Here is a 14,405-nt window from a genome sequence, read left to right as displayed (position 1 = left end):
CCACCCCTGAACTGCAGCCTTTCTGCTCAAGGAGCCCTTCGTGCCCCAGCTCTGCTCTCCCCAGACAGCTCCCAAAGCGAGGGGTGAACTTTGGGGTGAAGCCCCTGCCAGCCCAGGGCTGGGAGATGCTGCCTGGAGAGCCCCGGTGCTGCTCGGCAGGGACACGGCAGGAGCTGCAGGCAGGGCAGGGCCGCCTGCACAGGAGCCCTGCTGCCCCTCCAGACACACGGACATGGAACTAAAAACAGGAAAAGCACCTGCTGGAGAGATCCAGAGGAGCCAGGAGCTGCTGCAGGGCTGGAGCCCTCTGGAGCCAGGCTGGGAGAGCTGGGAATGCTCCCCTGGAGAAGGGAAGGCTCCAGGCAGAGCTCAGAGCCCCTGGCAGGGCCTGCAGGGGCTCCAGGAGAGCTGCAGAGGGACTGGGGACAAGGATGGAGGGACAGGAGCCAGGGAATGGCTCCCACTGCCAGAGGGCAGGGATGGGTGGGACATTGGGAACTGGGAATTCCTGGCTGGGCTGGGATTGCCAGAGCAGCTGTATTTTGGGGATTTTGTTTGTTTTTAAATTTAGTCTCCTTTAACAATTTGAGTTCACTTGTGCCCAAATCCAGAGGTATTCTGAGCTCAGCTCAGCCCCAAAGCCAAAGCAGCTGGGTTTCATAAACACTCACTGCCAACACTTATGTTGATGAGGATTTTCTCCCTCTACAGCTTTATTTCCCCTAAAAAGTTGGTATTGTGGACTGCTCTAACTCAGGAAAATTTAAGGGTTTTTCTGGAACTATTTGGCAGGTTTTATTTTCCCCCCACACCACTCTCTGGTGGGAATCTCTGCTTTCCCCTTTGGAAATCAGGCACGTCTAGAGGTGAGGCAGAGAAATGCCACATGGTAAACTTAAATACAGATGTGCTCTCCCAACACCCGAAATTAAGCCATTGTTATTCCACCATTCAGGAATCCAATGACTCCTAACCATAATTTAGCTAAGATCAAGTGTAAAATCTGTTTAATAATACCCGATACGTCCTCTATCCTGGAGATTATATCCTGCATTTGCAGGGCATTGACTCCATAATCTAACAGGTCTTTTCCATCTCTGACTTCTATTAGCCTATGAATTATAACAAAAGGACCATTAGGCAAACCATAATTGTGGAAACAGCCTCTGACATGTGAGCCTAACTCCTGCCATGGCAGGGAAAACTAAAATTAAAACACAGACAATTGCAGGGAGAGCATTCCCTTTACCCAGGTGTTGAGTCGCTCAGTTTAAATCGGGAAGCAGAACTCAGTAAGTCACAGGAAAGGCTTTTTTTCCTCTCCCCATGTCTCTAGAGGAAGGGCTTTGGGCAGCACAGCAGGCGCTGGTTTGTCCCTGCAGGAGGGACGGGACTGGGGCTCATTTGGGATATTTTCCTCATCTGCTGCCTCTGCCCAGCCTGTCCCGCAGCCCGGGGCCACTTCTGCCAAGGAAGGGCACATCTTCCCGCACAGCAGGCGCTGGTTTGTCCCTGCAGGAGGGACGGGACTGGGGCTCATTTGGGATATTTTCCTCATCTGCTGCCCAGCCCAGCCTGTCCCGCAGCCCGGGGCCCCTTCTGCCAAGGAAGGGCACATCTTCCGAGGAGCTCACCTGGGGGAGCAGGGAGCTTTCACACCACCAATGCTCCTTCTCCCCATTACTGCCAACACGGCTGTTCATGCAGAACGCTCTCGTTCGAGGCAGCTCTGCAGGCTCCTCTCCTCGCGCACAAAGAGAGGCACTCATCCCTTGGCTGTGCCGCCCTGCTGCTGCCCAGGAGCCGGGCAGAGCGCAGCCCGTGGCTGCAGTGCTGCAGCAGCTCTCCCAGCCGTGCTCGCACCTTGCAGCAGCCTTGCAGCACGTCCGCCAAGCGCGCCTCCCGTGCCAAGCCGGGCAGCACACAGGGTGACTGGTGTTTGTGGAGCACAGGGCTGTCCGGGAGGGATTAGGAGGGCTCTCAAGATCACTTCTGTTTGCAGCTTGGTTTGGAAAGGGGCCTTTGCAAACGGCAGCGAGTAAAAGTGTACATTTCTGCCACGGCGCGCTCGGAGCCGCGTCGAGGCTCCCGCTGGAAAACCAGCTCCACAAGGGCTCAGGAGCTGGCAGCAGGTGCTCTCCGTGAGCTGGGAGGGCCACACCTGAGCTGCACTGCCCGTTACAACCAGATCCTGAGGAATGGCCACACAAAGAGCTGCTGGCCAAGCAGAATCCATGGAAAAGCACGTGGCAAAGTCCACTGGAGCTCAGCAGGGCAGGGCCACCCTCGCTGCCCTCCAGAGCCCCTGGCGTGGGCAGACAGGCAGGAATGACCCTGCACGGCCAGGAGAGCCAGTGGGGCTCACCAGGAGAGCGAGCACGGCCTCTGTGCCAGCCCTGGCTCTGCAGTCACCCCCTCACCAGAGCACATCCCCACCTCTCACTGCGTGCAGCCAGCGGGGCTGCACAGGACGCTCAGAGCTGGAGAAGTGCCCCCAGCCTGCCCCTGTTTGGTTCCTCTTTCCAAGAGGATTGGTGGGACACTGCCTTGGAATTGCAGCACGTTCCCATCTGCATTCCCAGCTCTGGGCTCTAATTCAGCCTGGAGCACACATGACATGGCAGCTTCTGCACCAAGAGAAGCAGCGCCTGGTTTACCTTTCCCTAAAGGAAGATCTCCACAGTATTAATCCCAATTAAACGTTATTAATAAACTTGGGAAGGAGCTGGGACTAGCTGCATAAAGGCAGGATTCCTTGCTGGAAGCACAGGGTCCAGCACAACACGTGGGAGTGCTCCCAGGGCTTGCAGAGCCTCTGATCCCTGCAGAACATGAAGCTGCTCCAGCTCTCCGTGGCACAGGCACTGCTGGCATTACAGTGCCAAGGGTTTCTCTCCAGCCCCTGCTTCACTGAACCTGCAGCTTTCTCCCCAGGATGTCTCCAGAGGCAGACAGCAGAGGTTTGGAATTCATTTTAGCACCACCTCACCAATAGCAGGGACTTCCTCCTGGTGACTTTGCCATTAAATCATATCTTGTTTGCAAATCTGTTAAAAATACAACACTAACCCAAATGTATTTTGTGGAATATGCATTTCTCATCGTGGCCCTGCTGCTCAGTTACAGATGAGGAAAGCATTGTGACCACATGAACTGTATTTGTTTGTTTCAGGAAATGCAATGAAATAGAACGGAAAGAATTGTTACATTTTTATAAGTTTCATCTTCAGGAATTAGCACAAAGGATCACTTACAGAGGTTTTCAGGAGAAAAGACCTCAGCATGTGACTTGAAATTAATTTGCAATAGGTCCAAGTGTGTTTTATTGCCCTTCTTTGTGCTCTGTTACACAGGAGATTATTCATGACATAAATATCATGAATTTGGGGTGCTGTTCTTTGGGGCCCTCCATCATTTATATTTTACAAATATTTCTATAAAATGTTGTGATGCTGTGCTGACCAGCCCTGGGTTTCAGCAGTTTTTTGATGCCATATCCTCACGTGCCTATGGCTGCAAAATTCACAACCAGATTCTGGAAGTCACATCACTCAAAAATCACATCCAGGGAAATACCCAATTTCACAGAAAAATGGAAATAAACGTACAATGAGAGTCACTTAATGGCAGCCTTAGGGAAAGGCTGTGTTCTGAAAACAGAGTCCTGAGCCTTCCCCGAGGGCAGAGACAAAGCCCAAGAGGCCCCGAGGCAGCAGCAGCCAGTCCTGACCCTGCAGGTCCCTGCTCTCCACCCTGGCTTTGCCATCTCCAGCACAGCAAGGGGGAACTGCCACAGCGGGGATCCCAAACTTCTGAGATGGCTCTGGAAGGATCCCCCAGCCATGGGACAGGGGCACAGCTCCTGCAGGAGGAGCTTTGGGCATCACGGAATCACAAAATCCCGGAGTGGCTGGGGCTGGAAGGGACCTCACCCCGTTCCACCTTCCCGGATTGCCCCAAGCCGTGCCCAGCCTGGCCTGAGCCCTGCCAGGGACGGGCAGCTCCTCTGCGGGCTGGCAGGGAGGGAGCAGAGGGGAGATGGACATCTGGGAGCTCTGGGGGCTCAGAGGCAGTCCTGCAGGAACGCCGTGCCCACGTTCAGGAGGGCAGGGCTGTGCCCTGCAGCACAAACCCCTGAGCAGAGGAGGCACCCTGGGCAGCTCAGGGGTCGCTCTGGGCACCGGGGGGGCTCAGGATGTTTCTGGGGTGCAGCATCCCTGCCCAGCAGCCTGGCCCTGCCCAGCCACGCCACGAGCTGCTCTGCAGGTGGGAGCACACGGGAAAGAATTCCTGCTGTGTGTTCTGTCCCTGTGGCACAGCAGCTCTGGCTGGGGTGCTGCAGCTCACTGTGGCACTCGTATGGAACATCAAAATGAGATAATAATTAAAACTTTGGAGCTTTCTTTGTAGCAAACCAAATTAGTCAAGTAAAGTAAGCTAAGTAATGTTATTTGGTGTTTATTCACACATGTAAACCCCCGTGCCTTCAGTAAGGCACACAACAAGCACAAAAAGCTGGGTTTGCCAGTGCTGCAGGGCAGAGCCATCCCATTACAGCCGTGAATTCAGCCAGAGCACCAGCCCAGCACACACAGCAGCAGCCAGGGCTGCCAAAAGCCACCCCAGTGACCCCCAGAGCCAGGCAGGGCACCAGGCTCCAGCCCCCGAGGGGGGGCTACACAGAAAAGCTGAGTGCCCACACACAAACCCTGGCCAAACACCACTTCTCCTCAAGAGGAACGTTCATCTGAATTCAGCTCCTCCACCTCACCAGAGGAGCTCAGCTGTGAGTGAGAGCTGAGGAGGGAAGGCTGAAGTGACCAAAACACCTGAGGTTTGCTGTAGAAATTCTCATCCTAATGGTGGTCCCGAAATTACAAGTGAGATTTGGTTTCTGACAGAGAATTACAAAGATCTGAATAAAAATTAGAAATTCTCTGACTAGACGAGAGGCCTGTTCAAGGAAAGGTGCTGCTCACACTGCTCCAAAAGCAGATTCTCCCGAGTGCCTCAGCCTGGCACCTTCCCTGGTGCAGCAACGGGCAGGCAGGAGCTGCAGCCAGCCCAGCCCTCCTCCCTGCTCGGTCCCACCCCAGCAAACTGCTCCCGTGGCAGCTGCAGCTGTGCAGGCATCCCTCGGGAGCTGCAGGCCGGCCGGGCTGCTGGGAGCAGAGCACAAATCACCTCTTGTGTTAAACCAGCTCTCCTGGCCACCCCTGCACCCGGTAACGTGCAACAACCCCATCAAAACGCAATAATGCCACTGCTTTGATAGACACGTACTTTGAAATAAGATAAATTTTAAAAAAACCAAACCCATAAAGCTCAGGCTTCTCTGCGTGTGCCACAGCACCAGAGAGGGAAACTCTTCCCTGCTCAACCAGGGGAGCAGAGACAGGAGGAAATCAGGAAAACAGAGAAAGCACACCACATAGGAAATGTCAAATATGTCAAAACATTCATGAATACCAACATCTCCCTCTGCACCATCCCCAGCTGCAGAGGTTACTCAGGGCTAACGTTTCAGCAAGTGCAGATTATGCAGTGCAGGGGTTTACTTATACATGAAAAATCAGCTACATGGGCATCCAAGGTGCTTTTGCACGCAGCCAGTCCGGGGATTTCTCCCGCCAAAGAAAAGCCGGGAGGGTGAAATCCCATAAAACCCGAATGTCCCAGCTCGGAGCACCCCAGCCGCGAGTTCCTGCGGCTGCTCAGGGTGCGGGGCACACGGACGGGGATGACCAGGCGAGGGAACTGCTGCGGCTGCATTCCCAAAGCAGGAGCTGGCAGCTCCTCGGCAGGAGCAGCACGGCACCTCCCGAGCCACCAGCTGCCAGTCCTGTCAGCCCAGTGCGGTCCGGGGAGCCCCACGCACCCAGGGCATCACCGCCTGGTGCGGAGCCTCCGGGACCGCGCTGGGGCGATTTGGAAATCTCGGCACCTTTGGGACAGCCGTGCCTCGGTGTCACCCCCAGCAGGAGCGGCAGGTGCCCGGCTCTGGGGAGCAGCAGGGACCCTCCAGGGACCCTCCCTGCCCGGGGAGCCCAGCGTGACCTCCCGGCAAAGCAAACACGCTGCCTCTTACACCGCGGAGCAGCGCAGGAGTGACTGCCCAGGAAACACTGCAGCGGCGGGAGCAAAGCGGAAAGTTGGGCTCCAGGCAGCCCAGCGCTCGGTAACGAGCCACAAAACCTGGAATTCCGAGGGAACAAACCAGGGGGGGTCTGGCTGCTCCTCACCGGAGCCCAGCGCAACGAGCAGTAACAAATTCCAGCAGCAGCACACGGCTAAAATAATTAAGATAGCTATTGATCTGGAATATTGCAAGCCCGGAGAAGTGAGACCTTCTCATAAATCCTCCCATTGATACCACCGGTTAAAAACCATTCCTTCCGCTCCTCATTCTGCCTCGAGCTCCCGCTCCGAACGCTTTTCCCAGCGTCTCCACGCAGTGCTCAGCGTTTCCTCCTGGCTTTCCTGCCTCGCCGGAGCCTGCGGCGGGCAGGAAGGCGCAGGGGCTGCGCTCCCCCTCCAGCCCAGCCCAGCCCAGCCCCTGGCAGCGCTGCCCCCGTGCCCACCTGGGTGCCCGTGCCCGGCCGGGCGCTCCGGGCTCGGCTCCTCCGCTCGCTGCCGCCGGGACGGGAGGGCACCCGGGGCCGGGGAAAAGCCCAGCAGGTGTGAGATGGCCGCCCGGGAAGGATAAATTCTGCTTGGCCAGGTGCAGAGGGTTAAAGCTGTTAGAAAAGTTGCGGCAAAGGGCGCTGATTGAAGTGGTGGAAGCAGCTGGTTTCTGGGAGGAATTGGGAGCAGCTGGGGGATGTTTAGAGGGGGATCGAGTTGTTAAATTCTTTCTATAAACAGGCTTTCGTCCTTTTTTTGCATTTTAAACCCCTTCCAGAGCATAGACATTTACACTTCCATATTTATTTACGCATATTTAAAGAATGTCTGTATTCTCTCTATATATTTAGGGCATATCTATGTTCCACGTGCACTGTCGAGGTTAAAGCCACAGCTGCTCCAGCCCCGTGCCCGTGGCGATCCCGAGCTCAAGACCCCGCTCGGGATGGATGGGGCAGCACCCGCCCCTGCCCCAGCCCGCGCCGGCCGCGGCACCGGCTTTTATCCCTCCTTGCAACTCTTTATTCTGGAATTTCTCGCCTGACCGAGCCGCGAAGCCCCTTCCCGGCACACCGGGTATGAGGGGCTCGCCCGCGCCGGGGGCGGCAGAGCCGCGGATCGCAGATGCCCGGCACCCCGGCACGGGGATGCGGCACCGGGATGGGGCACAGCACCGGGATGGGGCACAGCACCGGACAGGGATGCGGCTCCGGGATGCGGCTCCGGGAGGGGGATGCGGTACAGGGACGGGGGCACAGCACCGGACAGGGATCCGGGTCTGGGACGGGGATGAGGCTCCGGGATGCTGCCCCTCGCCCGTGTCCGTGGGGTTTTGGGCACCGCGGGACGCGTGGTACAGAGGAGCAAAACCGATCCCGGCCCTGTCTCCCGAGGCGAGAGGCTGAAGTTCCGCGCCCCCGGACGAACCAGCGGCGTTTGGGTTCCTCCTCCTCCCTCCCCACGCGCGGGACCCCCGTGAGCGCGTCCCGGTCCCGGTCCCGCGGTGCCCCGGGCGCGGTGTCGGTATCCCCGAGCGCGGTGCCGCTCCCCGGGGCTCCGAGAGCCGCCCCCGACCCAAGGCTGGGCAGGAGCCCGGCGGGGCTTTGGGAATTGAATTCCGCCCTGAAAGGAGTTTTCCTGAGGAATCGGCCCCCCCGAGGAAGGGACGCGCCTGAGCAAACGCGGGCGCGGAGCGGGACAGAGGGATGGGTGGCGCAGGACCGAGCGTGCTAAATCCCGGGGCAGGACCAACCTCCGAGCCGCGGCTCTTCCTCCTCTTCCTCGCCGGAGCCGGCGGCAGCGAACGGGAGCGGCCGCGGCCGTCGCCGCTGCGGGGTCGCCGCACGGACAGAGGCTTTTGTCCCCTGGGTGCGGCGGGGGCTGGCCGAGGAGCTTCGCACTTCGGCAGAAAGGAGACGAAATTCGATTCGTTTACATGTTTTATTGTTGTAAACATTAAAATTGTCTTTCTCAAAGAAAGAGTTCTCGGGAGAAAAAATAATAATAATAATAATAATTATAATAATAATAATAATCCGCGTTTCTAACTGTCGTACACCATATTAAAAAAAGGCAGCGACTTTCCCGTGTGCCAAACCGGGGTATACAAAGAAAAATACTACAGAATATGGCAATATTAAAAATATTACTCGAACATAAAATAATATATTAACCGACAATTTTTAGACATAAAAAAACAAATGGAACAAAACAAACCAAGAATTCAAAGTGCTCAGTAATTTCCAGGGAGTTATGTATAGTATAAGCACTCTGGAAACAGTCAAAAGCTGCTGCATGCAAGATCTGTTTAGCTTTAGACAACAAAATAATCAAGATATAAACTTCTTCTTTAATCAACATCAACAGTACATACAACACTTACAAACAAGGGGTGTCGGGCGGTGTTTACAAACACTATGTGTCCCTTTGGGGGGGTTCCGGGGGTAACACTTGTGCCCACCTATTTTACAATTGAGAAAATGTTTGAAGCTTAGATAACTACCAGTCTTTATAAAAGCTACCAGACTACATAGTGTCTGAAATACTATTTATAGAATATAGACATTACTGAAATAGCAAGTGCCTATAACATTGTCACCCTGGAATCGTCATGCTTCCCTGGTATGGACAGATTGGGTTTTCTTTTTCTTTTTTAAATTCTCCTCTTTTTAATTTTTTTTTCCCAAACACATCTAGCTTTTATTTTTGAATAATTTATTTTTTTAGAATTATTTTCCATGTTTCATCATAAATAGGCACAGAAGAATTTTTTTTTTTTTAGAAAGCCAAACATCTGATAAATTTACAAGCCTTCGCCTTCATTAATGCCACGCCACCCACGCCACGTTTGGGGTTTGGGTATGTTACAGCTTTCTTTTGCTGCAGAAAACTTTAGTCTTTAGGAGGGTGAGGCTCGTGGGCTGCCTCAACGCTCGGTCTGTCACCGCTTGCCTTTCGCACCAAAGTCCTGAATAATAAACTCATTTAGAAGCCGATAATAAAAAGTTTATACCATGGTATTTGTGTGGTCCGTGAGCTGCGTCCACGGTGCCCCAGAGCCAAAATGCCCATCGCGTTCTGCCTGCAGGAGTGGCAGCTCTGGCTGGGTGGGAGCTGGCACCCAGGGGTGCTGCTCTGGGCCCAGCCCCGCTCCCCTTCAGGCAGCTGGAGCTTCTCCTCGGGTCAGCGGAAGCGTGCGGGAAGAGTCTTAGAAAGGTAAAGTGTCCAGAAAGAGTTTGTCAATTATTGCTGGCGGTGGCACCAAATCCTCCAGTTTCAGGTAGAAAATGCGCTGCAGCCCCTGCGTGCAAAGCGTGCGGAGTTCGGGGAGCTTCCCCAAGAGTTTGGACAAATAGTTGGGGCGATTCAGCCCCCCGTTGTTGAAAGTCACGTGGTCCTTGAGACAATTTACAATCTTGTTCTGAAGCTCTTCCACCCTCTTGGGTTCCTTGAGCCCGTGCCTCTCTGCAAAGAGAAGGGCGCGGGACGTTACGGGCCTGGCGCCGAGGAGGGCGGGCGGGGAGCACGAGGGGGGACACTGACCTGTCACCATGGCCAGGGCAGCGATGCAGGAGAAGGCGGAGATGTCGATGTTCATGTTCTGCAGGTTGGAGGAAAACTCCACGATGGAATCGATCCACTCGCCGAAGCCACGGATGCACTGCAACCGGTGCAGGACCACGCCGTTGCAGAAGATCAGCTTCCCCTCCACGGGGTTGGACCTGGAAGGAAGGGGACAACCCCAGAATGAACTGATGGATGGATGAGACAGGGAGGAAAATTAGACAGAAAGAGCAAACAGAGGAAAGGAAAAGACAAAAGATAAGAGAAGGACAAAATATAAGAGTAAAGAAAGAGAGAATGAGCCAAAGGAAGAAAGACAGGGACAGAAAGATAAAATAGAGAAGAGATTGCAATGAAAGAGAAAAAAGACCAAGAGAGAACAGGAAAGAAATAAAAAAAATAAGAAAGGAGATGATGGGGGAGAAAATCTAAACAACTAATTACTCGAGGAGCAATAAATGAAGGATTTAAGAGGCACCTAATTACCGAGGAGTTAATAAAATGCAGAGCAGTGGACCTTGAAAGGCTCTGGTTCCCCGCCCGGCCCCGCTCACCTGTACGCCAGCCGCAGCACGAACAGCTCCAGGAAGGCGGACTCGAAGAGCAGGTCCTGGTCCGTTTTGGGGAGGTCGGTGAAGCCGGGGATCTTCTCCGCCCACCCTCGGATGATCTCCATGGAGCCCGTGAGGAGATCGTAGAACTGCTGGATGTGCTGGGTGTCGTCGCCGCTCAGCTGGTAGTCGGGGTTAGCCTGGAACTGGAAATTCATTTTAAAAAGCACTTAATGAGGTTCTCTAAAGTCTATAACCCGTGAAATTGCTCACCCCGTCCCTGGCCGGGGAGCGGGCTGGGATAACAATTAAAGCTCTCTCTGACCGGCGAGGAAATTAGATGTTCCGGGGCAATTAATTCGATTAGGAACGGCGCTCCGAGGCCGCCGCTCTCCGTGCGCGGGGGGCGCGATCCCGGCGGGGCCGGGCCGGGCAGGGCCGGGCCGAGCCGAGCCGAGCGGGCTGGGATAACAATTAAAGCTCTCTCTGACCGGCGAGGAAATTAGATGTTCCGGGGCAATTAATTCGATTAGGAACGGCGCTCCGAGGCCGCCGCTCTCCGTGCGCGGGGGGCGCGATCCCGGCGGGGCCGGGCCGGGCCCCGGGCGGCCTCGCCCGTCCCCCCTCCCCGGCGGCGGCGGCGGGGCCCCTCCGCGAGCTCGGTGCCGCTTACCCGGGAATAGTCCAGGCTGGTCATAGCCGGGTTGGAGTCGACATGGGCTCTCACCAGCGCACTGATCAGACTCACCGGGGGAGAGGGGGGAGAAGGCTCCTGGGGGCTCTTCGGTTTGGACGGCAAGCGGCCCCGCCGGCCTTTTAGGCTGTCTGTGCGCACCACTGCAAGAGACGGGGGTCAGCCCGGCACGGGGACACACGGACAGGGGACACACGGACACACGGGGACACACGGACACTCACCCTCCTTGACCATGCCGACGGCCAGGCACTTCTGGAAGCGGCAGTACTGGCAGCGGTTGCGGCGGCGCTTGTCCACCGGGCAGTTCTTGTTGGCCAGGCACACGTACTTGGCGTTCTTCTGCACCGTGCGCTGCGGGCCGGCCGGGCGGCAGCGGCTCAGCGCCCGCCCCGCCAGCTCCCTCCGCCGCCTCCCCCCGCTTTGCTTTGCCTTCCCCCCCGCTTTATTTTCCTTTCCGTTTTTCCGCTTTGTTTCCTTCCCTTTCCCCTTGGTTTTCTGTTCCCGCTTTCATTTTATTCCCCTTTATTTTCTTTTCCTTTTTTTTATCTCTACTTCTCTTTTTTTCTTTATATCCCTTCCCCTTTTCCCCTTTTATTATCTTCTCCCTTTTAAATTTTTCCTATTATTTCCTTTTCTTCTTCTGCCTTTTAACATTTATTTTCCTTTTCCTTTATTTCCTTTCCCTCTATATTTTTATTTCCTTTTCCCTCTTTATTTTTATTTCCTTTCCCTCTTTATTTAGTTTCCCTTTTATTTCCTTTTCCTTCCCCCCCCCCCTTCCTTTTTTTTTTTCTTTTTTTTTTTTTTTTCCCCAGGGCATTTAACAGGAGAAAATTGACAGCGTTAACATCCAAGCTAACCCCGCAGCTCCTGGCCGTGTTTTATATGCCAAGAGGAGGGAAAGAGACGCTCGGTAAATACAAATCCGTGGGCATTCATATTATTTACATCCCTTGGAGACCTCCTCTATTTAAAATGATAAGATTATTCAATCAGGATGGCGAAATAAAGAGATCACTTAATTTTTCCGCGGGGAATTCCGTTCCACACGGTTAGCCCAGGCGCGGCTCTCTGTCCTAACCCATTTCCATCCGCGGGCTGCCCGGCCGCCCCCCGCCCGGCGCGGCGCGGCCCCGCTCACCTTGAAGAAGCCCTTGCAGCCCTCGCAGGTGCGCACGCCGTAGTGCTGGCAGGCCGCGTTGTCGCCGCACACGGCGCACAGCCCCTCGTTGGACGGCGAGCCCCGGGACGGCGGCGAGGGCACCTGGCTGTCCAGCAGCTGCGGCGGGTGGCCCAGCGGCAGCCCGGGGAAGGCCATGGGGGGCTGCTTGCGCAGCGAGCCCGGCACGGCGAAGGGCTGCCCGTCCCCGCCGTGGTGCGGCCCCGCGGGCTCGGCGCCCATGGGGACGTGCAGCGGGCCCTCGAAGCGCATCTGGCAGCTGGACACGGGCGTGCCCGGCGGCGACTGCTTGAAGGAGAACAGGGACAGGCGGGACACGGGCGTTTTGCGCTGCTCCAGCATGTGCGTGGTGGCCACGTAGTTGGGGTGGAAGTTGTGCAGGGAGCCGGGCTCGTCCCACACGGGGCCGTGCTGCACCTGGAAGCCGGGCGTGGAGGGCGTCGGGGGCGACGAGGGCTTGTAGTAGACGGAGCCCGAGTGGGACATCATCTCCTCGGACTGCGGGGGCAGGTGGCCGTGCTGCTGGTAGCCGTGCATCTGAATGTCTTCCACCTTAATGGAGGACTGCTGTCCGGACAGGGGCATTTGGTACAAGCAGGGGGGCTTCACGTCGTAGCTCGTGTTGTAGTTGTCCATAAAGGTGCTGAAGCTGGGCAGAGAAGTGGTGGCGGTGATCTCGGTGTTGGTGAGGTCCATGCTAAACTTGACAAACTCCGGAGTCAGGAAGTCGGAGCTGTACTCTCCCGAGGAGTGGTAGCTGTAGCTCTGCGAGGCCGGGCTGGCTCCTTGCGGCGAGGACCCATACTGAGCCTGAACACAGGGCATGGCTGCAAACGAAACAGCGGCAGGTAGACTCGGCCCGCGCCCGCCGCCGAGCGCCGGGAGCCCCCCGCCCGCCGGGGCCGCGGCACGGAGCACCAACCTGCAGCCGGGGGAGCGGCGCGCTCGGGGCAGCCGAGGGCGGACAGCGTCGGAGCGCGGCGGGCAGCGAGCAGTCCGCGGGTTCAGAGCGCGGCGGCGGCTCCAGCCTGCCCGGAGCGACGGCTGCGGGAGACACGGGGCGGCCGTGAGCGCACGGACACACGGACCGACACACGGACCCGCCGGTGAGCGCACGGACACACGGACCGACACACGGACCCGCCGATCGGGCAGCAGGGGCGTGGGACTGACACACAAACCCGCTGGTGCAGGGACAGACAGACGGACCCGGGGCGGCAACAGGACCCGCCGGTCACGCAGCCCCGGCGGGGACCTGACACACGGACGCGCCGGTGGAGGGACAGACACACGGAGCCCGCGGGCTGCGGGAGCCGCGGCGGGGCAGGGCTCCCCCAGGCTCTGGGCTGGCTGGGGCTGCTCGCTCGGTGCGCGGGCGGCAGGCTCCCGCGGGCGGGCTGGCACCGGCTCCCGGCTCCGCTCTCCTCGCCGCCGGGAAGGCGCGGCGCGTCCCTCGGGAGAGCGGGCGGGCTGGGGCGCGGCGCGGGTGACAGCTGCGCGGGTGACACGCGCGGGTGACACGCGCGGGGCGCGGGTGCGGGACCCGAGCGGGACAGGGAACGGGACAGGGAACGGGAACGGGACAGGGACACAACAGGGAACGGGAACGGGGGAACGGGAATGGGAATGGGAACGGGAATGGGAATGGGACAGGGACAGGGAATGGGAACGGGACAGGGAACGGGGAATGGGAATGGGAATGGGAACGGGACAGGGAACGGGAATGGGACAGGGCCGGGAATGGGACAGAGCCAGGCCGAGGCCACAAAAAGAGCACAATACACCCCTGCTTCCACTGCCCACCTAAAACTTAGTCTATTTTATTAGTATTTTATTTTATTATTAATTTTATTTTAATTTTAATTATTATCTTTCTTTTATATGTTGTACTGATTTTATTTTCTTTTTCTTTTGGATTTATTTATTGTAGTATTTTTCACTTTAATTGTTTCTGTTTATTCTTTTTATTTCTCATATTATTATTATTTTTTCTTTCATTTTTAAAATTTCAATTTATTTCATTGCTTAATTTAATTAATTATTAATTTATTATTATTTATTTTTTATTTTATTTAGCTTTTTTTGTTTTATTTATTTTATTAGACTTTTTTAAAATTCTCATTCATTTAAACGGCCGATGTTTATTTATTGAAATGCACACAGGTTTTTTTAATTATTATTTTATTTGATTTCGCCTGTCCCAGAGCCCCCCATTTCCCACCTCCCGCAGTCCCAGCACAGGAGGGTGTGTCTGGGCAGGGCCGGGGCAGGGCAGGGGCAGGGGCTGTGT

The 14,405-nt window shown here is 56.0% G+C and overlaps 1 protein-coding gene across 5 annotated transcripts; it reads right to left on the bottom strand.

Annotated features, from left to right (window-relative positions):
• Positions 1–8,905: 8,905 nt before the first annotated feature.
• NR4A2 (nuclear receptor subfamily 4 group A member 2) lies at positions 8,906–13,257 on the bottom strand. 5 transcript variants are annotated; one of them, XM_039698681.1, is made up of 7 exons: positions 13,038–13,257; positions 12,077–12,925; positions 11,157–11,286; positions 10,912–11,075; positions 10,242–10,444; positions 9,667–9,845; positions 8,906–9,588 (listed from the first exon to the last, which is right to left on the bottom strand). In XM_039698681.1, exons 2-7 carry the CDS (start codon positions 12,809–12,811, stop codon positions 9,332–9,334), a joined length of 1,668 nt encoding a protein of 555 aa, XP_039554615.1. In that variant the 5' UTR covers positions 12,812–12,925; positions 13,038–13,257; the 3' UTR covers positions 8,906–9,331. The 5 variants fall into 5 exon arrangements, with proteins under 5 accessions (XP_039554615.1, XP_039554612.1, XP_039554614.1 ...); XM_039698678.1 differs by having other exon boundaries at positions 12,077–12,942; positions 13,038–13,178; XM_039698680.1 differs by having other exon boundaries at positions 10,987–11,075; positions 12,077–12,942; positions 13,038–13,178.
• Positions 13,258–14,405: the final 1,148 nt, after the last annotated feature.

This window comes from Passer montanus, unplaced genomic scaffold, assembly GCF_014805655.1.
Source record: "Passer montanus isolate IOZ18808 unplaced genomic scaffold, ASM1480565v1 scaffold128, whole genome shotgun sequence".
In the NCBI taxonomy this organism is placed as follows: domain Eukaryota; kingdom Metazoa; phylum Chordata; class Aves; order Passeriformes; family Passeridae; genus Passer; species Passer montanus.
This window is presented reverse-complemented; position numbering and strand designations above follow the sequence as displayed.